Source organism: Corvus hawaiiensis, chromosome 19, assembly GCF_020740725.1.
Source record: "Corvus hawaiiensis isolate bCorHaw1 chromosome 19, bCorHaw1.pri.cur, whole genome shotgun sequence".
In the NCBI taxonomy this organism is placed as follows: Eukaryota; Metazoa; Chordata; class Aves; order Passeriformes; family Corvidae; genus Corvus; species Corvus hawaiiensis.
In genome coordinates, this window is record NC_063231.1 from 7,571,141 (window position 1) to 7,597,014 (window position 25,874).

Here is a 25,874-nt window from a genome sequence, read left to right on the forward strand (position 1 = left end):
TATCTGCTCTTGGGGCACAGCCCAGCCAGAATCCCTGTTAGACTGCACAGCTGGGCAGGCTTGCAAGAACTCTGGAACAGACCCTGGGCTGCATGGAAACAAGGATTGGGAGAGGGAACATGTTCCCTTTGCATGGATGTGACCTGTGATCCAGGTACCAGGCAGCTCGCTGGAATCACTGCAGGTACGTTACAAGAGTGACTGTGCAGAGTGAGAAAAGAAGGGGTTCGAGCAATTTGTGCAGTGAATGAAAATAGAAACTTAAGGATTCAATTCCTTTAATATTAATGATTGTGCTTTCCTCTGTATGAGTTGGGAGAATCTGCTCAGGGAAGACAGACAATTCCCTATTGGTCTTAAAATAGCAGCGTGAGCTTTCTGCTTTCTTTTTATCTGTAGGTTCATGCTGTGATTCTTGACAGCATTGAGGATCTCCTTTCTCTGATGTGAATTGTTCTCATTTCTTCTAAAAAAGGGAGAATGCCATCAAATTGTTCTTTTTCCTGTAGTGATTTAGGTGAAGTTGGTGTGGTGAGGGGAGCTGGAAAACTGATGAGCAGCATCTTTCACCTGCTGCAGTGTGTCCAGCACACAGATGGTCCAGGGCAGTTAATCAGAGCAGGTCTGATGTCAAAGGAGTTGTTTATATAAGCAGTGATTCATCTTCCCATTCCCTGTAATAACAGTGGTGTTACAAACCAATCTGCTCTAAAACCCTGTCTCTGAAGAATTGTGAACTCCAGTTTTTCACTTTCTAACTCAGATTCAGTCTGGGGTCCTGTCTGTGTCTAAGCTCTCTACAAATTTGGGCAGTGTTCCTGACCTTCCTCCTCATCCAAGAATTTCAGCATTTTTGTTTTGTGGAAGGCTTTAGCTCTGCAGACACATGACTATCTAGCAACAGGACATAAAAGCAGACTTTTATTTATTATTTTCTCCTGCATTTGGCACTGTAGAGAAGCTGAATCAACTTTAAGCCCCCAGGAGGACAGAATATTAACAACTATTCCGTACTGAGGATTTAGGGTCTAATTCAGTTGCCATTAATCTCGGTAACAAAAGTCTTGTTGCAGGATTTAGAGATCTAGGCCAGGAGTATTGGGGTATTAAGTGCAGAAGGGGGGCTGAAATGAGGTGACCAGACACCTACATATGATAGAGTCCTGTTCAAAGAGAGGGAGGCCAGAGGATTTGGTGTTAAGAGATGAACTCTGCACTGTGCAGAGTGCCCAAGAGGGTCTGAATAGAATCAACCCTAGACCAGAAAAAAAAAGCAAGTTTAGAGGGAATGCTGGGACACTGATTGTTGAGGAACCCTTAATTGTATGTAACTGCTGTCAGGGCAGCAGCTTTTTGCTTCAGTATCAGAGTTGCAGCTGGGGGGAATGGGAGATGCTGTTTTTCCCCTTTGCAGATTGTTCTGTGGTGCAGAACAGCACAAAATAGGTGGTACAGGAAAGGAACCAACATTTGCAGTAAGACCCTGTGCCTTACACACACCAAGCGTGCTTTCCTTAGGGCATCAGCCTTCCTGGGCTGTGGAAATCTCAAATGTGGTTTTGCTGCCCTCCTTGGAGTGACTGAGGTGAAACAAACTTTTTGATTCACTGAGTTGTTTCTTACAGAGTTGCTCCCGGAGTACTGGAATGTACTTTTTAATGGCCTTTTTTCAAAATTTATTTTAATAACTTGTAAAGATGCTTGGACAAGTTTCAGTCTGCAATCAGGTCATAAGGTATTATGGAGAGTGGCTGGATTTCCATCTTTCCTGAGGTACTAAATTCTAAAAATTCTCATTCCTTGTCAGACTTTATAGCAGCTGTAAAGGTTTAAAGTTTTTAAAGCTTGCTGAATTGCAGTCTTGACTGTGTTCTTTTCCCCCATCCCCTTCCTTGGGGCAGGGAGATGCCTGTGGATAGAAGTTCCAAAAAAACCTTGGCCAGAACCCTTTTGGGCTTGTAGCTTGTGTACAGACACTGCACCCCTGGCCACTGGGGTGCAGGGTCAGAGTGTCAGACAGGTAAATATATTGCCAGCATCCCATAATAGTCTAAGATCTGACTGGAGGCTTCCAGACACTGGATTTCAGCCTTTAAATAAGTCAATGCTTGGTGGAGTTAGTACGAATCAGTAACAAAATCTTGACTGCTCCATCCTCTGTTACCCACTGACAGAATTTGTAAATCTGTGATGGGTGGAAATTTCTCTTCTTCCTGGGGAGAATCCACAGAATTGGCTGAAAAACAAAGAGAAAGAAAAATGATAAAACGGAGAGAAGGCTTTAACGGAGAAAGAGATGAGAGGACAAAATACGTTAAGGAATTTCCCTGTCCTGTGTGCTGGTTTGTTCCCTGCCCATCACTGGGTAATGTTATCTCCAAGACAGTTCCAAATACTCCCAACTAAAGCCTTCTAATCTTTTTTCCTTTGGGAAGATGTTGCAGACTGATGGGTTTTCTTGCTGTAGGATTTTTACCTTAGTCCCATTCTCCTCATCGACTCACCTCCAAGTTTTCCTTTCTCTGATCCATCATTTCCTTCCAGTTGTGCTCTGACTGTTCTGTGGTTTGGAGCCTTTCCTTGCAGTGCTTGGTGTTGGGAACCTGAACCCAGGCTCTGCACTTCATTCACTCACAGGGGCAGTAGTGCAGCCTGGAGCCCCAGAGGGATATCTGAAGCAGCAAGAGGTTGACTCATAAAAGGTCTGTATAATTGGAAAGGATAGAAGTGATGTTTTGTATCAGTCTGAAAGATCAGGACCAGTCCTTTGGGCACTTTTACATCCTTTATTCCATGCATATGATTAGAGGAAAGACACAAACAGGTTGACACTTGGGATACTGAACACTGCCCACACTGCCAGGCAAGGACAGTGCACTCAGGGCAGTTGTGTGGAGGTTATGACACACTGCAGTAGTGTTTGTTTCTGACATTTATTTCACAGAGATCATTAGATGTGTTCCTCTCTTCTTCAGCACAGAGAAGGTTATTGGAGAAGCAAAAACTAAAATAAAACAATCATTCTATCTTGAACTACAGTGTGTCCAAACCTTTGTCAGCTGTAGAAGATCTTGGACACATGGCTTAATGATGAGATTCTTGGGGTGTCCCGTGCAGGGCAAGGAGTTGGACTTGGATGATCCTGCTGGGTCCCTTCCAGCTCATCATATTCCATGATGGTATGGTTCTAATAAAAGAAGAAAATCAGGGTGGTTTGTGACAAAATAACCCAGAGATTAATGTGGAGCAGGGCAATCAGTTTGGCACTGCACAGGCAAGGCTCTGCAAACACTTATTTGGCTCCACAGAAGTGAGGCAAATTAGTGCCCAGGAGCATCTGGCCTCCCTTTGTAGCTTATTTCACAGCAAAATGCACATTTCCTTTCACAGGTGAGTCGAGATAAGCCCTCACCTACTCCTGGACACTGAGGAAATGCCTCCTTCCCGAGCCAAGACTCAGCAGAAAAAGGCTGGAAAAGAGAAGGTGTTCAATTGTGAGAGAAACTCCTCAGGAGACTCAAAGATCCACTGTGGGAAGTGGAGGGAAGGTAAGAGCAGAAGCCAAGTGAAGGGAAAAGAGTCACTGCCTGGACAAGGTGACAGCCTTGGAGAAGAGCCCTTAAAAATCCAGAGGCTGGGGAGGCCTCAGGAAAGCAGAGAAAATGACCACAAGAAGTTATTCCGGAGAAAAAGAGCCTGCAGGAGAAATGATAAAAGTGAATCTGCTTTGGGGAGAAAACATGGAGTGTCCAGTTTGGAGGGGAAAAAAGGGAAGGCCTGCAAGCAACAGGAAATGGCATCAGGGCAGGAGAGTGAGGACAGCAGTGACAAGGAGGGAAAAGCCATCACAAACAGAAAGAAGCAGAGTTTTAAAAAGAGGTGTGGAACGAGACCTGGTGTTGGTGAAACAGGCACTGAGCTGGGGGCTGCAAAGGCCATCATAGAGCAAGGTGCTGAAGGTTCTTTTCAGAAAGAGAACTTGGCAGAGAAGGCACAGAACCCCAGAGGAAGGCACAGAGGGAATCAGGACTCCAAGGAGACTTCTGAGCAGAAATCAGGTTCTCAATCCCAAGGCAGTACAGCACAGGAAAAAGGTGAGAGGAGTGGGAAAAAGCAAGTTGAAAAACTTGCCAGGATTGTCATTGCTGAAAGCGAGGATGAAAATATTCTGGAAACCTCAGGTAACTCCTTCTCTGACTCCAGCAGTGAAGGCCATGGGACCCACAAAACAGATACAGAGGAGGCTGTGGTGGGCAGCGCTTCCAGCAGTGAAGAGAAGAGCAGCTCTGTGGAAGAGAAGAGCAGCTCTTCAGAGGAAGATGGCCACAGTGAGAAAGAAGTTGTGCTCAAAGATCCTCCTGTGAGTGAAGGAAAAGGCTACAAGGAACTGGCTCATGAAAGCAAGGAAGCATCCATTAAACCTGAAAGGGAGCAGGTGAATACAGATGGAAAAATCGAATCTGAGGCTGAAGGCATTGAATTTGCAGGATTGGAAGCAGAGGAGAAGATGAGGAAGCCAGACAATGTGCTGAGACAACCAAAATGTGCTCCAGCTGAGAGCAGTGAGGCAGATGATCAGTTAATCACTTCAGGACTCCAAGTTAAGAGTGTTAAGAACAGAGGAAATACTGAAGTAGACAAGGAAAATATACTAGAAAATGACAGAGTTGAAGATATGTCGAAAGATGGACACGTGAATTCTGGCAGCAGTGAGGAGAGCAGCACTGCAGAGAACACTGATGAAGTAAAAGAAAATGAACCAGAACCACTCCCAAATGCTGTGAAAGCAAAACTCCACATTCACCTTAGCAAATATGAACAGGAAGAGAAGGTGAATGATGAAGGCAGAGAGCTGCAAAATGGCTCTTTCCTCTCCAAGCAGCAGAGGACATTGAAGGAGAAATCTGGAAAGTGTGAGATCCCAGAACAAGGTGAAGAGGCTGGACATAGACAGAGGGACAGCTCAGACTGCAGCAGGCAGGGCCTACCAGCACTGGTGCTTACAAAGAAATGTTCTTCTCGATCCCAAATCCCCCTGAGTCTGAAAAACCAGCATAAAACCACCGAGACCAAACTATCACCAAGCCAGAAACCAAATCCTGCCCAGATGGCTTTGGGAACCAGCTCAGACCTGAACAATGTTGAAAGCATCTGTTCAAAATCCATGACTCTAGAAACTCTCAGTAAACAAAAAGAACCCAACATAGCTCAGAGTTTTGAAGAGAAGAGATTAAATACTTCAAGCTGCTCCACCATTACAAAAAAAACATCTGATAAGCACCTCCTTGGAAAGAAGAAGAAAGTTGGAAAAGTTGTTGGAAAATTTAAACAGAGTTCAGGCCAGTCTACAAAGGCAAAAAAAGAGAAAGCAGAAGAAGTGGTTGCAGAGGCACCTTCTGAAACAGAACCCGTGCACGGTGGGGAAGGATCCAAGCACTTGCACACCCGTTCTGCTTTTAGAAAAGTCACCAGCTGGCTTGGCCAAAAACCTGCCAAGAAAGTAAGGCTGAAAGCTCGACTGCTGAGTGTGGCACGTGCAATTGGTATCTCCAGATGGCTCTTGAAGAAATTTGGGAAAAAGAGGAGCAGCAAGCCTTTTGGATTCAGAAGCAGAATGGCAATCCAGATTCTGAGCACTGTGGGGTGGGTTGGTCAGTCTGGCAAAGCCTTCCCTGGTGCAGCTGGACAGCTGGGGAGGGCTGAGCCAAAGGACAAAGGATCTTCTGCTTCCTTAGAGGAGGGCAAAGGTGGTCCTAAAACGGTAGAGGAAGTGGGACATATTGATTTGCCTCCTGGTGATTCCCCTCTTCATGGAAAAAGTTCCTTTCCATGCTCGGATGAGAAGAACAGTGCTACTGATGCCAAGTGTGCTATAGTGTTCCCCAGAGTCCACAGCTTGGTTAAGGCTAAGAACTCCTTGTCCAGGGACTCTGGCAATGGTTATTCCCTACAGAAACTGACATCTTCATCAGAGAGAAAATCTGTCACTCCTGTGCAACAGGGTTGCAGATCCAAATGTGACCTTCCCAGCCAGAGAAACGGTGAGCAGGGCTTCCTCCCACATCGAGAAGAGGAGCCAATTCATACATCAGATTATTGCAGTGAGGTAGATGTCAAGGAGGGCTCAGTCCTGCAGACTGCAGGATCTGTGGTCACTCCTTGTGTGCACTGGTCCCAGCAGCAGGGGCAAGGATGTGACCCTGCAGTGTGGCTGAACTCCGAGCTGCTGCTGCCATGGCCAACCATCGAGAACCTGAGCAAATGGGCCCTGTCCAAGGACCCCCAGCTGGCCAGCAGCTGTGTGAGGGTCTGCAAGGACCAGTGGGAGGCAGAAGATGTCACTGACAACGTGCTGGAGATGGAGTTCACGCAGAAACAGGTACAGGTGTTGTCCCCAGCACTGGAATGGAACTGAACTTCCCCTGATTTTCTGTCATGTATCTGTGCATTTCAGGTGTACGTGTGTGAAGAGCAGTGTGCAGAAGTTGAGGAGATTGAGGATCTTACCAGACTGGAGTAGGTGTCCTCAGTGTCTGCAGCTCATTCAGGTCACAGGGGCTTGCTTGTTATCCTGCAAAGGTGGCTCAACAACAGCAAACACATAATAGATCCCTACCTAGATAGGAAAAAATATCTTTTTTCTCTGTGGGAGAAAATAGAATTAATCGGATGCATATCATAGCTGTGTAACTGATGCTCTGCTGAAAAGCTAAGTAAAAGATTGAATTTTAGTATTTAAGTTATGGAACTACACTGAACTGCTGGGGAGAAGCAGAGGTGCAGAGGGAACTCCTGGCTGTTATGTAGAGCGTGTCCCCAAGCTCTGCTGCACAGAGAGTGCACATTGAACCTCTGCAGTCACACCCCAGGGACAGCAGCTCAGCCTGGTTAACAGACTTCTGGTACAGTGCATCCCTAGAACTCTGTCTCTCCTGTTAAGTGGTTCCCAGTCCTGAAATGGGATCCAAAATAAAACCCCAAAATACTTAATGGGTAGGGGAAATGAGGTTTAGAGGCTGATGTGACTTCTGTGGTGTAGCAGAAGGACAGAATTGGGAATTTAACGCGCCATTCTTACTGTATGAAGTGAGTGGTAAGAAAGGACAACCTGCAGGATGAGAGGCACTTTTCTATGTCCTTTGCCTACTGATATTGGCATCTGTGGCTTTAGTGGCTCCTGTTGCCTTCAGCTGTGAAAAATTCAGGTCCTACATCTTTAAGAGCTGTTAAACCATTGGTTCACTGCTTTTGTTGAAAGAGAAGCCCCTGACACTGTTTCTCACACATCTTTCCCTCCTGTCATCCTGTTGAGATAAACACCTATAAAGGCTGTGCAAGGAGCTGTGATCACACAGAGGAAGTTCTGAGCTTTAAATGCTCCATTCTTTGATGTATTTAATCCTGGAGATGTTGGAACCACATGAAGGCAGTGAAGAGTTTCAGTCCTAGCTCCCCACAAAATCCTCCATCCCCATACGGGCCATTCACTTAAGAGTTGGATTCAATGGTTCTTGTAGGTCCCTTCCAGCTCAGAATATTCTGTGATCCTTGGGAGGGAAGAAAGGTTAATATTTAATATTAACACATGCAAGTGAAGCTTGTGGCTGATGAGTCCTTTCCTCTGCTTGTAGGGAAGTCTGTGAGAGCTCAGTCCTGCTGTGCCTGAAGAAGAGGTTCCATCGCAATCTCATTTACGTATGGATAGTGATGTTTGGTTTGGTTTTCTTCAGTGCTTATTCATTCTGAACAATGAGCTTTAAGAGAAAATAATTTATATGATGCCATCAAGCTTTAATAATTCACCAAGTATCTCACTCATTACTGGGAACGATGATAAAAAGGATACTCGCACAGCTTTTGCTCAGAAATTAGGTTGCATGAAATATTTGGGGTAAAATCTGAGTGTTGCAGAGTTTCTCTGTAGTTTTGGTATTTGTTGCCAACCTGCAAGCTACTTGGGCTCCTTTTTAGCTTCAGCTGCTCCTAGTAGGACTCACCTATTCTAGCAAAGAAGTTCTGAGTTAAAAATTGTGAATCTCGAGAAGAAACCCTAGAGTTTCTGCAACCATTTCACAGTGTTGCAGTCCAGATCTGGTTCTGGACGCTTAATTGTTCTCTTTTCCATTTACTGGCTCAGGTGTTCAAACCTGTGCCTGTAATTTCCTGTAGAGCTTGGAGAATAGACAGTGGCCAGAGAAGACGACCACAGACCAGTGAGTGCTCACTTATCCCAAATAATTAATAACAGAGATTTGAAAATCACCACTGAAAAGCTGTGCCCTGGATAAGTTGGCAGGATAGTCAGAATAAACAATATTCCTTTAAAGGGAATTTCTATATTTGTATTAATATATGCATTCAGCTGCATTCCTCATTCAGAAAATTCTAAGAAGCCACCAGTTCTTTTCCCCTTTCTTATTTTTGTCCTAGACTTACATTGGGCAGATTTTGATTTCTGTGAATCCTTTCAAAGACCTCAGTATCTACTCCGAAGATGTGGCTGCCGAGTACCAGCAAGGGACTCTCTCAAGAAACGCCCCGTATGTTTCTCTTTCTCAAATAACTCTCTAAACCCTGTTCTGTTTGTGCTCCAGAAAGTATTTTGCTTTCCTCCAGTTCTCTGGTAGAATGGATTCATTCTCTGGAGGAATGTCACAGGAAGTGAACAGCCCATTTGGCAAAGCTGTAGTTGCTCGGGCCTGTAATTCTACAGAGCTAAAGTTCATCCCTGGAAGTGTCCAAGGCCAAGCTGGACAGGGCTTGGAAAAATCAGGTCTAGTGGAAGTTGTCCCTGTCCATGGCAGAGGAATGAGATGGTCTTTAAGGTCCCTCCAACCCAAACCATTCTGTAACTTTCAGGTCAAGTTTCTTTGATCAAGACACTGGCCCATCTCTAATGTAGATCCCCGATGAGGAACCTCTCGGTGCTGCACTTGTGGGGTGGAAATGTGGGGTCAGTTAACGGGGGTTTCTTTCTGTCCATCCAGACACATCTTTGCCATAGCAGAGAGGGCCTACACGCTGTCCCAATCATCAGGGCAGGAGCAGTGTGTCCTCATCAGGTAGGAAGTGAAGGGCTTTGTTGAAAGTCCTTTAATTTCTTCGTGTAAAGCTTCCACTTTTGTATTTCACTGTTTGTAAGTTGATCCTTCTGGCTCTTCTGTGAGGGCTGCCAGTGGAGAACCTGAACAAGGTGGATTTTTGTTTCACTCTGCACAGATACAGTTTGAATTTAGTTTCACTTCAGAGCAGTGGGAGAGAAGGAGTCTGGCATTCCCCAGTGGAATCCTATTTGGGCCCATTTTGTCAGGTTGTCTCGGTGTTTCAATAATGGGTGGTAGATCTCCAGCTGTAAATCAGCCCAAGCCCTCTGATCTGCTGCTGCAGGGCCTCTGATGTGCCTAGATCAGGTACCTCTGTTTTGATACCAACTTCTTCACCTCTTGCTCCTGCAGTGGGCACAGTGGATCTGGTAAAACAGAAGCTGCCAAAGCCATTGTGCAATACCTGACCATGCTGTACCAGGGATCTGACAGCCACAGGATCAGACAGGTACGAGGCAACTGAGCTTGGCTGGAGGCTGTGAGGGTTGGGCAGGGAAAAGAAGCCAAAGACAGGGGAGAGAGGCCATGCTGCTGATGTTATTTCTTTGGCTGGGCTTGGGATGGTTTGTGGTCCAAGGTGAAGCTCCCATAAAGACACAAGGACAGCTGGTGTATCTGTAGTTCTGTATTTTAATACCTGGGAGATCTGATACTGCGAAAAGCTCTGTATCTGTTTGAACTGAGAGCCTTTAGCAGAGTCTGGGAGGTGAATCTGAACAAACACAGAGCAAAAGTAAAGTGAAAGATTACAGCAGTGAGGGTAAAGAGCTCCCAGAGCAACTCACCACTGGCTAGAGTTAATGACACCAGGATATATTTAAAAAGACATCTTTTACCCATGCAAGAATTATATCAATGAAGTCCCATTTCTTAATATATTTTCAAACCAATAGGTACGTAAGCCCCTTTTGAGTTTAGAACCCTGTGATTGCTAGTGAAGTGTTCCCTCCCTCTTTTCTTTACAGCCTTGCAATGTCCTACCCATCCTGGAGAGTTTTGGAAATGCAAGAACCATCCTCAATGACAACTCCAGCCGTTTTGGAAAGCTGCTGAATGTCCACCTGCGACAGTGAGTTGAAGAATCCCCTTGGGGTCCCTCCAGCTGCCAAGGGGTGCTTGGGTGAGACCAGGTGGGGCAGTGCTGAGAGCTCACATAATAACCCTCCCTCCCCTTCGCTCTTGTTATTGTCAGGGTAGGAAGAGGGCGAGTTCACACCCCTATTTTGCTTTTTTTGTGTTTCCTCCACAAAAGAACAGATCTTACTTCTCAAGATGAGTGTTAGATTAAGAACATAAGAAAGGCTGGACTGGTTTCTACCAAGAACCCATCTGATACCCTGCTGTGTCTCCAGCACTGGCGTAGAGCACTGCCTGAGGCAAGAGCAGCCCAAATACACACAATGCTTTTCCCTAACGCCTCATGAGCTCTTCAACATTTGCCGCAGCTCAGGAGTTTTCCTGAATCTCCAGAATTTTTCCAGTTTCCTCTTGGACTCATACAAACGTCACTTCATGCCTCTGCAGCAGCCCTCAGCAAGTGTTCCACAGGTCTAACCAGTTCTGTGAAAAGCACCTTTCTGTTTTGAGCCTGCCTCCTTTCGAACTTCTGGGTTTGGTTGGTTTGTTTGGGTTTCTCTTCTGACTGTTGTCAAGCACTGAGCTGATTCTTTCATGGAACTGTCTGTCAAAACCCTCAGGTCTCAGTCCTAAGGAGCAGTGGTTAAATTGGAGCCTGTCTGTTTGTATGTGAAGCTGGGTCTGTACCCATCACATCACATTTATCTACAGTGGGTTTCATGTGCCATTTCCTTGCTCACTCACTCTGCACTGTAAGGTCTGTCTGCATTTATTCACAGTTGGCCTTCATCCTCATTGCCTTGAATAATTTCATACAAGCAGGAAGCTTTGTCCCACTGCTGTTCAGCTCCTCTTCTAGATCACTTATCAAACCCTCAGTTGCACTCACAGGTCAGGCACAGACACTCTGTGGAACTCTAATTGTTGTTTCAGACTGTTAAGAGGATTCACCTTTATTCCTACCCATGCTAGAACTTTCCTTCTTATTCCATGGTTGCTTGGTTTCCCTGAAAGTCCCACCATTTGGACAAAATATTTTGGAAATTCATGTAGATTATGTCCCTTAGATTATTCTTGTCTGCAGAAAACCTGTCCCAAGCTTCTGACAGGATCTGTTGTTTTCTTGTGCTCAGTGGCATCGTGGTGGGAACATCCATCTCCCAGTACCTGCTGGAGAAGTCTCGTGTGGTGTTTCAGGTGAGGACCAGTGGCCCCCTCTGTCCCTTAACATTTAATCTTAAATTTGCTGTTGAACAACAGGGCTGGGAATTAGTATGAGAATTGCTTTCCATTTCTTCTACTAGCAAGAACTGTGTCCCCTCTGTGTAGCACAGCATGATCACTTCTTTTATTTGAATAAAATAGGAGGTTTCTCTGCCTCAGACAGGTTGAATTAAGCCACTTATTAGGGATTACTGAAAGTTAAATATTCCCTCAATTAGTTTTTCTTAATGTCTGGAGTGTGGAAATGGTCAAATATTAGAGCTGTGTGACAAGGACTGCTCTCAGATGGAATGTTCTTAAGGTGTCAGTGGGAAACCCTGGAAACTTTTCAAATTCTGTGGTTCTGGCCTCATCCTGCTGACCCCAGCATCTGTGTCCTGCTCTGTGAGTGTGTTCTGCAGGGGTTTGGAGCTGGATATGGATCAACTCCATGAATGTGTCTCATCAGGCCCATGGTGAGAGGAACTACCACGTGTTTTACGAGCTGCTGGCAGGGCTGCCCCTGGAACAGAAAGAGGAGATGTACTTGCAGGAGGCAGAGTCCTACTTTTACCTGAACCAGGTGAGTGAGCTGAGGGTGCTCTGCAGCAGATGGCAGAGAGAAACAGCCAAGGCATCCTTCTTTTTGGTTAGAGAGGCACCAAATCACTTTGCTCCCCTGCAAAAGACTCTCAGGACTATGCTAAAGTCAGCTCTGCTCCTTCTCATACTCTGCTCCTTCTCATACCTGGTCTAAGAATCAGCGTCTTTGTCTCTTTTGTGATCATTTTCTCACCTTTCAGGCCCCTCTACTCTGAAAGGACAGACTTTAACAAGTTGTGTAGACTCACGGCTCCATCGTGTGGTGGAAGACCCCTTTTCTCACTGCCTTTCCTTTCGAAAGTCTGCAATTTCCTGTGGGATTGCAGGGAGGATTTCTTTCTACCTTCTGCAAAACACCTGCTTTATTGACTGAGTCAATGGGGGCAGATTTTAAACCGCTGAAATATATTGCTGATAGCAATTATTTAAATGAGAAATTTGTTTGTCAGACTTACATCAAGTCACAATCTTGGAACATCTTTTTTTTTATTTTTCTTTTTTCTTTCTTTTTTTTTTTTTTTGGTGTGTGGGTTTTGTTTGGGTTTTCTTAAGATTGTTTTCCATAATCAAGGAGGTCACAACAATAGCAAGAGATTTTTCCTATTTCAGCGCGAGCCAGCTTTCCCAGGTGGCAAATTCAAATTCTTCACAGCAGCTGCGGTCAGGAGGAATCCTCGGCAGTGATTGCTATCACCTCGCCTTCAGGCGAGGCATGGACAAGTCCCATTAATGACTCAAGGATGGAGGGCAATTAAGAGCCCAGCCCTTAATGTGTGATTAGTGGTTCCTGGCTGGCAAAGCACTGTGTAGCAAAGTCTTCAGGGTGATAATTAACAGGAATATCCCAGCCTGCTGCAGAGAAGGACAGGGGACAAGATCAGATTGTGTACGAGAGTTAGCAAAGACTGACAAAATCTCTCTTGGATCTCGGCAAGGAGAAGCCCAAGGGCTGCCTGGACCTCATCCTTGTCTCACCAGAATCTGCTGGGAGGCTGGGAACTGTGGTCAAAGAATGCCCTTGAACACAAACAGGTTGTGCAGAACCCCCCGATCCAGGATTTCTGTGACTCTTAGGGTCACAGGCAGTTGCTGGGAGTGTCCTCCTGTAGAGAAAAAAAGAAGCAGAGGAGTGATAAGCCCATGTTGTAGTGAAGCTCCGTGGCCGAGATGAGACAGGCTGTAACCCCGGGTGGCTCTCTGGGTGCATGGAACCCCATCTGCCTTGACACATTGGGTTCCAGTACCATTTGGGGGAGCAACTCTGCCATGATTTACTTCAGAGAGGACTCTGGCACCACTTCTCCTCTCAAGCTGCACCCCAGCAGTGGGCAGGGGGATCCTGGGGAGCTCGTACTGGAATTACAACAGGAGCTTGGCATGTGTGGGTAAGAGAGACCTTAATCTCAAAACTCCGGAGAGAAAAGAGACTGGCCCCTCACAGGTGTTGAGTTTCCACTAGTGGTGTCTTTGGTCTCTTTACTTCAGATTCCTCCAGTCCTTAAAACATTGAACTACTTCTCGGAAGATTCCTGCTGGTGGCTTAACCCCTGCCTGGGGCTGATCACGATTATCTGTCCCTTTTCTCTCAGGGCAGAGCATGTGAAGTGATGGGGAAGAAGGACAGTCAGGATTTTCTGGTCTTGGTGCAAGCTCTGGAGGGAATCAACCTCTCTGATGATCAGCTGAGCTCCACCTGGGCTGTCTTGGCTGCCATTCTGCAGCTGGGGAACATCTGCTTTACCTCCTATGAGGTACAGTAACCCAGACAGCTTGGGAACGGGATATTTGTGCTGAATATTGCTGTTCTCCCATGTGGTGGGACCGAGGACATGATTCCTGACTGAACATGGCATCCTTTGAAGACCTTTCTGTCCTTTTAGTGTTGGGCTCTGGACTGGTCTAGGCAGGGACAGAAGATGGAGGCAACCAAAGGCCATTAGAGCTTGGTTGGCTTTTTAAGGAGCCAAAATGAACCTGAAGTTCTACCCAGGCTGTGACCAGCTTTGTGCAGCTGAGGTGCTGTTGACAATATTGATACAAGAGGGACCTTGTATCCCTTCCATTGTTCCTATCTATAATATATAGTAATATACATAGATAGATAGTAATATATAATAAAGAACACTTTATTATTTAGAAAGAATCCTTTGAGCATGCAGCCATTGCCAGTGACACCGAGATTCAGATTGTGGCCAATTTGTTGTGTGTCTCAGCAGAACTCCTGCAGAGAGCTGTCACCCACCGTGTCACTGTGAGTACCCTTCAGATGATTTCTCATTCCTCCTGAAGTATGGGATGTCCTGCCCCAATGTCCTAACCTTAGAAGGCTCAAAATCTGGGAGGTAACAGCAGGAATAAAATGGTTGGAATGGGCTGAACCCCTCAAGGCAGCTCTGTAAAGAGGGCAGGACTCACATCTAGGAGGGCTCTTTTCTGACATGAGTGGCTTCAGGTTTATCACTTTGGCCAGTTGACTCCCATCTCTGGCAGCAAAATTCTGGGTTTAGTTTTTCTTTTGATACCTGGGTAAATTCTCAGCCAAATAGGAACAAATATCCATTTATTAACTGGGTTGACTGCCTCGTTGATAAAAAAAAAGAAAAAAAGGTGTTTTTGTGAGATGATAACAGTAAATTCTGTCTCTTTATGTATCCAGGTTACATCTTACGATCGGATCTTCACCCCTCTGTCTGTAGAAGGAGCCATTGATGCCAGGTGACTTCTGCTGATGTCTGGGTGGGTGAGATACACCCGGGGGTGCTGTCTTTGCAGTAACTGGTTCTTCTCCCCTCTCCCACTCAGGGACTCCATTGCCAAGGCTCTGTACTACCTGCTCTTTGAGTGGCTGCTGCTGAGGATCAATGAGTGGTTGGCTCCCTGGGAATCCGACTGTGCTGTGGGCATTGTGGACATCCATGGGTTTGAGGTCATTGTTCATGTTCTTCTGCTATGGCCTGGGCAGTGAGGGCATGTGGTCATCATGGCCTTGGAGTTTTTTACTTGGGACTCCTGTTAAAACCTGTGTGTCCCAATGAATGCTGACACCAATGCAATACAACACGGGGCTGTGCATCCAAGAGTAGATCTTCTCTTCTTCATGCTCCTTCACAGCTTGTCTCATCTCTTGCTGTTCAGCCTAGTCAGTAAGCCAGGCTGAGAGCTTGCAAACCAGCCAGAAGATGATTTGAACTGTTGGGGTTCATTCACACTGACCAGAACCAGCAGCTCAGCTCAGCCTGTGCAGCATTTACAGGGAGCCACAGCTCCCTGGGCCTTGGAAGGGATGATTCCTTTTTGTCTTCTCAGGATCTGGGGGTGAACAGCTTGGAGCAGCTCTGCATCAACTTTGCCAATTGTTGGGGAAGATGTTGGGGAAGATGAAACAGGAAAGCCTTGGAAATATGATTGCCTGACAAAAGATTTTGGGAATATGAAAACTACAGGCAACATCGAAATGAAAGCCACTTTTGAAATACCAGGTCTTAGTTACTGAACAACTAGAAAACAATGGTATGGCCGACTGAAGTAATCCCCTCTTGATGGAACAATACCCTCTGCTTGCAAACAGGTCCAAGGGTCAGAGCAGACCCTACTAGCTCAGCAGAAGGGGTCCAAAGAGTAGTTTTTAGAAGTTAAGATGTAACACTCTATGGTAATATAAGAACTCTTATAGGCTGTATGTAAATGCTATAGGATTTGTATCTTGTATTAGATTGGTTAGTGACAATTAGAATATTCAGTACAGAAGATGATTTATTGTATTGTAACCAGGACTTCAGACATTCCTCACTTCCACTTCTATTCTTGCTCTTACTCTTACTCTCTCTCTCTCTCTCTCTCACCCGTTCACTCTCTTGCTCTCTTGGGCCTGCTCAGAGCTGAGTCTACCAGCTCTGAGCAGTGCCCCAATACCCACGCCCTTTACAATAAACCGGCTGTGTCCCAAGACCTGCCTATAGAGATCTCTCGTCTCCATCCGTCACCGTCTATGTCCGGCCGTCCCGACTGGACCCCAGAACCCCGTAACCTACAGCCAATGAGCACCTGCAGTGGTTCTTCAGCCAGACTGTCATTGCCCAGGAAGAGGTGAGTGGAACTCAGTGGAATTCACACCACCTGAAGGCAGCACACGTGGAATGAGCTGAGGCATCCTCAGAGTATCCTTCAGCAGGGAACAGGAGGCTGGATGGTCCTCTTGAGCAATATCCATGGAATCCTAGTCCAAAGAGCTGCCTGTTTAGTATCTTTTACTAATTCTGCAGTAAATGAAGGGAAGGAGATTTTGTCAGTACCTTGCTCCCTTTTCCAGATAAGTGAGTTGGTCATAGTCAAAGAGCCCAGATCTCAGTGGGTACTTTAAAAGCCTGTTTGGCTTCTTTGTAGCATTTTCTGTACCACTCATGTCCTGGAGATGAAAGTGTATTTATCAGACTTGTAGCCTTTTACAGTTCACTTTATCACTCAGCTTAGCAGCCTTCCTCTCTCAAATCAGGAAAATCATTAGTGGCTTTAGGAGAAGTTTCATGAGACAAAACCAGACAATTCTAGGCAAGTTCCTAACAGCAATGAAACATTAACTTCCTGATAAACAACTCAAACCCTCTATTAACTCCCTCCATTTTTCCTTGTTTGCATGGCTGGATTTGGCCTTTAACATGCAGGAGGAATACAGCCAGGAGCAGCTAGCTTGGATTCCTATTTCCAAGATGTACAGCGAGTCGTGCCTGGATTTCCTTACTGCAAAGCCCCACGGCATCCTGTGCATCCTGGATGACCAGACATCCCTGACTCAGGTGAGGAGCTCTCAGCCTCTCCTGGGATCCCTTTCATAGGATGGTTAAGGCGAGGCTGTGCTCCAGAATGATTGCACAAGTATTCCATGTTTTTACCTTTGGTTTAACAGCGGCCTTTCAGCCTACGGAGTGTGTTGCAGCATCAGGAAATGTGTTTGTCATCTCCTTTACAGGCCACAGATCACACTTTCCTCCAGAAGTGTCATTACCACCATGGAAACAGCCCTTGGTACACCAAGCCCAAGCTGCCTTTGCCAGAGTTCACTGTGCAGCACTACGCTGGCCCTGTCACCTACCAGGTGAGCTGGCAGGGGCTTGGAGCAGCTGGGGACAAGCTTTGGGTGTCCTGATGGACCAGCTCTGTGATCAAAGCTCTCCTCTTGTGACTGCACATCCCTCTAGAGCATCAGTTTAGCAGAAGAGAGGAGTTTGTTATTAAGAGAGGCAACTAAGCTGCCTCTGGGCAGAAGCAAAATAGGAATTGCCCTCAGTGACACAACAGCCTCAGAGCCCTGGAAATCCAGGAGAGCTCTTGCTGCCAGAAAAAAAAGTGAGAGGTCAAAGCCTGCTGGGCAATGTGGAGGGGAAAAGGAGCAATCCCTTCTAAAAGCAGCAGTCATTGTCCCCTCCAGCCTGGTGGCAGCAGGAAGAACCAGCTTCATTCTCCAGGGCTTTTCTCTTGTTCCACCTCTCCAGCTGCCTGCCCCCAGTCCGAGTGTGTGTAACAGGGGTGTTTGCCTGAGTGGTCTGAATGGTGCATCAAATCAGACTTTGCCTCTGCAGGTCCACAAGTTTCTCAATAAAAACCGTGACCAGCTGCGGCCAGAGGTGCTGGATATCTTCTCCCAGAGCCGCCTCAAGGTACTGCAGTGGGTCAGGAGGAACAGCTCTATTGCAGACACCCAATGATCCACTCATTATCTTTATGTGAGAAGGAGAAAGATCCTGATCAGGTGTCAGGAGAACCTGGAGAAGTCACGAGATTTATTTTACTGAATTTACTTGGGAATTGAGCAAATTACCTCTGCCCACAATTGATGCATTTTATATATAAACCACACAGACTGCTCAAGGATGCAGCTGCATTCCTGACACTGCCAGGGGCAAGGGAAAATGGCCCTCTTAAGTTTCAAGTAGAAGAGATTCTTCTTTCCAAGTAGTTCAGAGAGTTTTGGTAATTTCTTTGTTTTTGCAGGTGGTGTCTCATATTTTCCAGAGGGCTAAAGCTGCCTATGGTCAGCAAAGGGAGCTGGGGGCCAGGGGCAAAGGGCTCAGGCCTCAGGCCTCCACACTGGTGTCCAAATTCCAGCAGTCTTTGCAGGACCTCACAGCCAAGCTGAGAGGGTGAGAGATGCTGTTGGCACCCAGAAGTGTGAAGTCTTCCAGGGTCAGCACAGAGAGGAGGGTGATCCAGGTTCTTGCCTCTGTTTTCCAGAAGCCATGCTTTCTTCATCCGGTGCATCACCCCTAATCCCAGGAAGGTAGGGCAGCACCCTGAGGTCCTCATGGAGTCTCTCAGTTCCTTCATTCTTCTCCAACAGCTCTCCTTTCACACCTGAGATTTTAACTTCCGTGTTTCATTTGACATCTTGAGACTTTTCTTCCCCGTTCTGTGTCCCACCCTTCCCTGTGGCCGTGTGAGTCAATCCTGTGCTGCAGGAGCAGAAGCCAGGGTCAGTTTGGCACCAAAGTATCCTTGGGCTTTGTGTTCCATGGCCCACAGCCCATGGCAAGGTCCAGTCCAAGGACAGGACAAGAGAAGGAGACCCTTTCTAAACTCCCTGCCTTCTGTCTCCTTTCTTTAATTTTTCTTTGTTTCTTGTTTTTCATTTTTTCCTCTGCTGTATCTTTGCAGCTGTCGAATATCTTTGATGTGGAATATGTCAACTGCCAGCTGCGACATGCTGGGATACTGGAGGCCATTCACATTCAGAAGGAGGGATATCCAGTCCGCCTGCCATTCCAGAGCTTCCTGGCCAGGTACAGGGGTGTCCTGGCTTGGGATCCCCCAGCCTGGATGTTTTGTTCTCTGAGGGCTCCACGTACAGCCCTGGTTTTTGTCACACCCCATCCTCCTGTCCCAGGTACGGGCTCCTGGCTGGGAGCAGGCCCAGCAGCTTGGGGCAGAGGGAAGGCTGTGCAGAAGTGCTGGCTCACGTGCTGGGGAACCCCTCGGATCTCTATCAGATTGGAGTGACAAAGGTGATGCCTACAGAGAATCCCATCTGGACTGCACAGCCCCACCCCCCCAGGCTGGCAAAGCATGGAGAGGAGCTCAGTCTCTGCCCAAAGAGGGAGGGCCTTGCACACCTTCCCCTCTCACCTTTGCCTCTTGTCTCCAGTACAAAAGAGGCATTTTTAGCACTTCAGATTAACAGGAGACTCCAGCTCCAGGCTTTTGTAGCATGGCCAAGTGGGCATATCCCACAGCCAAGTCCTCCATATACCCAGCATTCCTGGGCTTCTACTTTTGCTGCCTGCTAACCTTCATCACTCCCTGATTCCCTGTCCTCCCCAAATACCTCTGTCTCTGTCACCTGCACCTGTGCCTCCCGCCCTCCCCAGTTTCCTTAGCAAGAACCCTTAAGGGCTATGAAGGGACAAAGCAGCAGTTTTTATTATTGATCAGCTCTGGGAGAAGCTGCTGCTTCCCTCGTGGGTCAGCAGCTGCTGCCTTTGCCCAGGTGTTTCTGAAGGAGAAGGCCAGGCAGCTGCTGGAGAGACGATGGACCCAGAGGCAGAGCTGGGCCGTTGTCACTCTGCAGAGGAAATTCCGACATCTCCTTCACCGCCGGCGCCTCCGTGTCCTCCAGGAGAAGGTCACGGTCATCCAGGCTCACTTCCGAGGCTACCAGGCAAGGTCAGGAGCCAAAGGCCAGCCAAGGGATAGCCCTTTGGCCTTGCCAAGGGACAGCCAGGTGGGGATGTCCAGGCCCCTCCTCATGTTGGCTCCTAGCCTGCTCCGTGTGTGTTTGTGGCTGATGCTTCCCTCACTAGCCAATTCTTTTCTTTTCTCATCCTCTAGGAAGCGTTACAGGAGGCTGAAGAAGACTTTGGTGCAATTTAAAACCATGATTTTAATCTCCAGACCTTTGATTCAAAGGAGGAAGCGCTGCCAGGTAATAAAAGCCCTCTCAGAACAAGGTGTACAGGAGGGGCTATTTCTGCCCTAAGCACAGCGAGCTGGGGACTGGCTGAGGCCAGGGCAGGGATGGCTCTGGAAGGTTTGTTGGGAATGATCCAGAGAGGTGTCCTTCACCCTCTGTCTGACATAAATGTAGTCAAATGAAGGAAGCACAGAGGCTGGAGCCTTCTCTCTCTAAATTACATTCAGAATTGGCACAGGTATTGCAAACACAGCTGATTCATGGGTCTGGCTCTGTGAGCTTCTCCAGGCTGCCCTACATGAGACAAGAGCTGGTTCCATCTGTGATCTTCAGAGCTGCTGTTCTGCTCAAGCTGTAAGGAGTTGTTCCTCTTGCTCTTTTTGTTGCCCAGTTCAGTTTCTGGTGACTGGAATGCAAGATTTTTCAGTCCACAATGATCCTCCCCTGATCCCTTACAGCTGCCTCAGGCTGCTCAAGCCTTTGGCCTCTTGGAAATCAGCTGGGGTGAGAACAGGATGGCAGGTTTTTGAGAAGATGGAAAATGGTGTACAGGATGGTTCTGCCAAATGGGTATAATGTATTCTGCACAAGCTATTAAAATAGAATTGGAAAGAGGAAATCAGACCACTCATCCCTAGAGCAGCAGCAAACATCTCATAGCTGTCAGCTTCATGAGGGAAGGACCCAGCACAGCTCATGGCATGGCTGAGGGCATGGTGGGGCAGAGGGTTAAGGACAGTGGTGTTGATACAAACCTGCAGAGGTGCCTCCTCTCCTGCCACGCCCAGCACAGTGTGAGTTTCTGTTGTTTCTTGCCCCTCCCATTTGGACAGGATCCAGCTTTTCTTTCTCCCAGGTAACCACAACAGTGCAGCTCTTTTGAATCTATTTCTGTTCCTTCAGTGTTTGTTTGCTGAGGTCTCTGTACATGCAGTAGCAGCAGCAAAGGTCTCAAAGTTCACCTGCTGCAAAGTTCCTCCTTTCCCCCCACCCCACGGCCCTGCCCTTTGGACTTTAGCTTGTCATTGTCTTTCTCAGCCCAGCCCTCATAACCTGCCATGTAATCACACTGCTCTGCACCACTGACAGGCAGGAGAGAGAGGCAGAGACAGAGACCCTCCTTCCCCATCTTGGAGCAGGAGTAAGGTGAGTGATGAGGCTGGGGAACCATAGAATGGATGGGAAAGGGCAGAGCTGTGAGGGAGTTTAGCTTTTGGTATCCCTCCCACCCTTCTAAAGGGTTTCCTCTCCATGGACAAGCTCATCTGTCTGTGTTCAGGCTGTTATCTTGTGTTTTGATGCTGGAGAGGTGAGGGAACATTTCTGGCAGCTGCTGGGTGCTTCTTTTGTCCTGAGCCACATCAAATGCTCAGCAGGGGAAGGTGTGGCACGATGCTGGGCAGGTGCTGGAGGCTCTTGCTGTTGAATTGTGTCGTGCAGGGCAGGAGGTGTTTCAGCAAAGCTCATGTCTTTGCCTGGGCAGCCCCTTCTCAATACACTGTGTTGGGGTCCCAAGAAGGCTCTGTAGCTGTTCTGTCATTTTATCTTCTGGAGCAGGACACCAGCTCCTGGCCACCCCCAGCATCTGTCCTCATAATAGCTGGACATTACTTCATACACATCTTTTCCCACCCTCCATCCTCTTTTCATCTCCTAACAGCAGGAGTTAAGGGAAAGGAAACAAAGAAGGAGCTCTCTGGCCTGTGGTGACACAGAGAACAGTCCCAGACAAGGAATGGTGAGTTGTCAAACAGTCTGGGGGGGTCTGAGATCAAAAAAATCAGGTTCTCCAGGTGTTCTCCCTCCCTTGTGCCTCCTCAGCACAGGTTTGCTGGGGAACAGCAGAACACCTGGAGGGGGTGCACACATGTGTGGAACCTAGTACAGAATGCAGGTTAGCTTGGTATGAAGGGCCTTCTAATACAGAAATATCTCATTAGTTCAGTGTTTGCCAAGCTCTGGGCACAGCCAGGTATCGTAAATCAGTCCTGAGGCAGAGCACTGTGTTTGTTCACAGCACCAGACCTGGTCTTCAGAGGTGGAGGGGAGAGTATTTTTGATGACCATGTTCCATTGTGAAGGGTGGGAATGAGATAGTTCTGCATAAATATATTAACAGAAGCTGATGTAGAGGAAGGGATGTATCAAAGGCTTCATAGCACATTTAACCTGTATCAACACTTCTAACTAATGCCATTATTTATGGACACACATTTGCTGCAGTGTGTCCATAAATCTGAATCGAAGGGAATCTGAATTGATATTATCCACAATTCTGTATAGATGTGTCAGTAACAAGAAGAATAATTAGCCCTGGGTGCTCCTGTATCACCTGCTTCCTCAGGTGTGGATCCAGAACTGTGGGATTTCACAGTCCACTTCCTGAATACATCGTTGAAAAGCCAGACTTGAAGTCAAGTATATTCTCGTGAGCAAAATCAAACTGATCAAAAATGCTGCGAATCTATCTTTAAGTTTTATGTGGAGAGAGATGTCAGAAAAATGCGCTGTGACAAGAGGATTTACTATGCAGATCTTAAAAAAACAAACCAAAGAAACCAAAAAAACCCCCTAAAAGCTCAGGCTTTGTGACTTTGGCTTGGTTTTATAGTGCCTTAATCTGAGTAGTTCTGTCTGAAACGCCCTGAGCTGACACTACATGCAGTGGTGCTGACACACTGTTGCATTGGCCCATTTGCTCCCTACTCTGCAGCAGTGCAAGGTGCAAACCAGTGAAAATCAAGTCTCATTAGCCAGATTCTCATCTGGATTACCCAGGTAGAGATCTGAACCTTCTTAGGAACCTCCAACACACATCAAAGATCAGAATCAGGTCTCTTTTTATCCTGTAGCACTTTTGGATACTGAAAATCAAAAGAAAAATGTCAGGAAAGTGCAGGAGGAAACAGCCCTTACCCTTCAGGTGCAATCTCTACAGTGCAATATGCCAGACTTGTTAGGAATGAGAGATGAGTCAACTTTCCTGTCATTCTCCTTGTGGCAGTTGATTCTTTATTTAGGAATTGCTCCCTTTTCCCTCTTTGCTGACCCATGTCACACAGCTGTGTTCATGTGATACCTCCCTGTTCGCAGCAGTTCTGAATGTCGTGGAGGCAGAAGTTACTGGGTTGGCTCAGATGCTCCATCCCTGTCCTGGCAGCTTTTCCAAGGCAGTTTCACTCCGTGTCAGGTCAGGGTTTTTATGTGGTTCCTCTGCTGGCAGCCAGTGACTTGCTTACTTGTTTCTCTCTCCAGGATGTGGGGCTGCTGGAGATCCCTGCAGAGCTCGCAGCCCTCCTGCGCTCTCTTGAAGGTGAGGAATCCTCCTCCTTCCCTCCCTTTCCTGCACTGTTTCACTGTGTATCTCCTTGTTCATATCAATGTATGTGTTTGGTCTCCCTGCTGCCTGACACTGGGTTGGATTTGTTTCATTATCCTTGCAGTGTAAATATGATAAAGGCAAATGGTACCATGAGTGTTGTTTCCTGACATGGCAGGGAGGAAAAGAAACTTGGGCCAGGGAGCAAACCACCAGCTTGAAAATCAGTATCTTTGTTAATTCTTCAGCTCTTCTTTTGAACTGGGCTGGTAGAACTGATGGCAGGGATGGTGCGAAACTCTTTGGTCAAAGTAATGTTATAGCAAACTGCTTAATGAACCCAGGTCTCTGGCAGAGAGGAGTATCTGGGGTGGAAGAACTTAAACCCATCTTTTACCTACTCTAAAATATTTAAGGAAATTGAAGGGGAAGAAAATGACGGTTTGGGCAATTTCAAAGAAATATTTTTAGGTTTTGTTAAAAATTACTTTCTCAAAAAGAATTTTAAAATAGAAGGAAGGAGAAACAGGGTAACAACTTGGCTGTGGAACAATGTAATAACTTGAGACATAACAGTTTATCAGTCCAAGGATATAACAACATAATAACTTAAGGATGTAACAATATAACAAGTCAAGTATGTGTTAATTTTATCAATTTAGGGATGCACCAATTGGTTTTCAAATTACCAAAATACAACTAACTGCAATAATTCCATGAGCTGTTAATCTGACCTTGAGCATTAAGTTATTTGCAGTTGTGTTTCCTCTGTAGCTCCCTGTACAGTGTGAATATTTAAGCTGCAAATAGGTTGAGGCAGGATTTGCCTCTCTCTGTCTGTACAGTGTCAAACCCAAAGCCAGCTGTGCCTGTGGCCTTCTGTGGGGGACAGTAAGGGACACAATCAGGCAGAAGAGTCTTGTGAATTGGAGCAGACTGTGCTGGATTCCCAAATACCTCACATTTCATGGCAGAGCCCTCCAGGGACTATCAGCCGGTCTAGTGAGCAATGTAAGCCAGAGGAGCTCAGGGAACAGTGAAACTGCTGGCAATGAAAGCTGATGGGATGTAAACAGGGAGGATGGGAGAGCATCAGGGGACACGTTTGGAGATAGAGGAATGCACAGGAGCTGTGCTGCATTGAGAAATCCCTTCTCAGTGATGTTTGCTCCTCTCTCACCCATGATAAATCCCTCATTACAAAGCCCTCTCATTTCCTTGTTGACTGAGCAGTTGTCAGCAGTATCTCTGCATGGGCTTAGCGTTTCCTGCCATGTAAATGCTGCAGAGCAGACTTGAATCTCCAGGTGTTCTCTGGGGAGAAAAGTCTGAAAGATCAGAGCTGTAAAATCTCTCTGGAGAGAGTCCTTGTGGTCTCAGGGAGGTGAAGCTGTGCCTGCTGGGGGGTCTGAGGCAGCAGGGCTGGGCTGGGTGTCCCTGGAGTGCCAGGGCTCCAGCAGGGTGAGGTGCAGGTCAGCCAGGAGTTGCTGTGTGAGTTGTTTGTGTCCTGCCACCACCAGACCTCCTTCCCTTGCAGGTCGATACCGAGCACAGGCCAACCAGATAACTGAGACCCAGCCCCCAGAAATCAAGGTCAAGGATGACCTTTCCCTCCCACTCACCATCAACAACTATCCCTTCTCCTCCTTCGTCAAATCACACTTCCAGGTGGGAACACTTCTTATTTCTCTTCATGGCTTCCCCCGTGGGCAGACACACAAGTTCTAGTAACACCAGGAGCCAATCTCTCTGTCCTTTCATTTCTTTGCAGAACCCAGATTTCCCTGCCCCTGGTCAGCCTCTGCAGCACCCCTTAACCCACCTGGATGCTGAACACCAGGAGAGTGCACTTGAGATCAACAAACTGGTAAGAGATGTCATTCTTGACCTTGCTGAAGGACAGGTGGGCACAGACAATGTTTTGATGCCTTTATACAACAAGTTGCTGCTGGTGGATACTGTTCTTACAATACATGGAGGGCTGGAAAAGCAGAATAAATTGCTCTGCTGGAGCAGCCTGGCAGAGATCACACACAGCCCCTTAGAGTTGCTGTGTTCTTGGGGAGGCACAGAGCAGCCACAGACCCCTGGGGTCAAAGTGAATTATCTGGTGGTGGAGCCTCAGAATTTGGCAGGATGTAGAGGAATAGGACTGCTAAACTTTAATATCCCAATATTCCAGACTCAGAAGCAATGATAAGGGAACTCTGTCTTCTCAAACACCCATCAGTCATTAAAAAGTTTCATTTAACCCAGATCTTTTCCGTGATGTGGTTTATAGCAAACATCTCGATTGCACCTCGGGCTCACAGATGTGTCACTACCCAACAGGGGACAGGGAGCTGTTGTGTAAAGGCTGGGAAAGGGGAGGGACTTTGTCATCAGGAAAACTACACCTGGAACCACACCCTCACTCTAGTGTTTGCCTGAAGGGGATGGTGCTGCTTCGTCTCTGTGGATGTGAAAGAGACATTTCTTTATATTTCTTCTTTTAAATGGTAATACAGAAATGTTTGAAAATAGAATGAAATTCCAGATACTTTCTAAGTAAACGTGGTAATCTTTTTTGGGAATTACATAGAATTAAAATAAGCCCATTAAGAAAGTTAATACCTAAAAACAGTCTCTTGTTTTGTCCTTATGATCCCAATTATAGAATAGCATAAGC

General features: G+C 46.8%; 2 protein-coding genes across 5 annotated transcripts in view; both read left to right on the forward strand.

Annotated features, from left to right (window-relative positions):
• On the forward strand, positions 1 to 19,847 carry LOC125336046. Its single transcript, XM_048324154.1, has 25 exons — positions 1 to 184; positions 3,391 to 6,379; positions 6,455 to 6,516; positions 7,632 to 7,695; positions 8,431 to 8,540; positions 8,988 to 9,062; positions 9,456 to 9,552; positions 10,070 to 10,173; positions 11,315 to 11,378; positions 11,854 to 11,967; positions 13,577 to 13,738; positions 14,125 to 14,238; positions 14,644 to 14,702; positions 14,790 to 14,913; positions 15,294 to 15,342; positions 16,021 to 16,073; positions 16,649 to 16,780; positions 16,954 to 17,079; positions 17,564 to 17,641; positions 17,976 to 18,124; positions 18,216 to 18,261; positions 18,636 to 18,760; positions 18,865 to 18,982; positions 19,465 to 19,698; positions 19,806 to 19,847. The coding sequence occupies exons 2-25, from the start codon at positions 3,434 to 3,436 to the stop codon at positions 19,845 to 19,847; spliced, it is 5,247 nt and encodes a 1,748-aa protein (XP_048180111.1). The 5' UTR covers positions 1 to 184; positions 3,391 to 3,433.
• LOC125336004 (unconventional myosin-XVB-like) overlaps positions 19,560 to 25,874 on the forward strand; it is a 26,982-nt gene continuing 20,667 nt past the window's right edge. The window contains exons 1-5 of one of the 4 annotated variants that reach the window (XM_048324078.1): positions 19,560 to 19,640; positions 19,806 to 19,899; positions 23,143 to 23,200; positions 24,744 to 24,874; positions 24,978 to 25,073. In XM_048324078.1, coding sequence (XP_048180035.1) covers positions 19,852 to 19,899; positions 23,143 to 23,200; positions 24,744 to 24,874; positions 24,978 to 25,073 — 333 coding nt within the window. In that variant the 5' untranslated portion in view covers positions 19,560 to 19,640; positions 19,806 to 19,851. Of the gene's footprint in view, positions 19,641 to 19,805; positions 19,900 to 21,018; positions 21,034 to 21,547; positions 21,626 to 22,908; positions 23,201 to 24,743; positions 24,875 to 24,977; positions 25,074 to 25,874 lie in introns of those variants that run through there. The other 3 variants (XM_048324076.1, XM_048324077.1, XM_048324075.1) reach the window with 3 other exon arrangements.

Excerpts from the sequence above, each read along its gene's own strand:
- LOC125336046 (XM_048324154.1), top strand. The coding sequence starts at position 3,434 with ATGCCTCCTTCCCGAGCCAAGACTCAGCAGAAAAAGGCTGGAAAAGAG. Across the intron at positions 14,239-14,643 it reads CTGTCACCCACCGTGTCACT|GTTACATCTTACGATCGGAT; the intron begins GTGAGTACCCTT and ends TTATGTATCCAG. Across the intron at positions 18,125-18,215 it reads CTCACAGCCAAGCTGAGAGG|AAGCCATGCTTTCTTCATCC; the intron begins GTGAGAGATGCT and ends TCTGTTTTCCAG.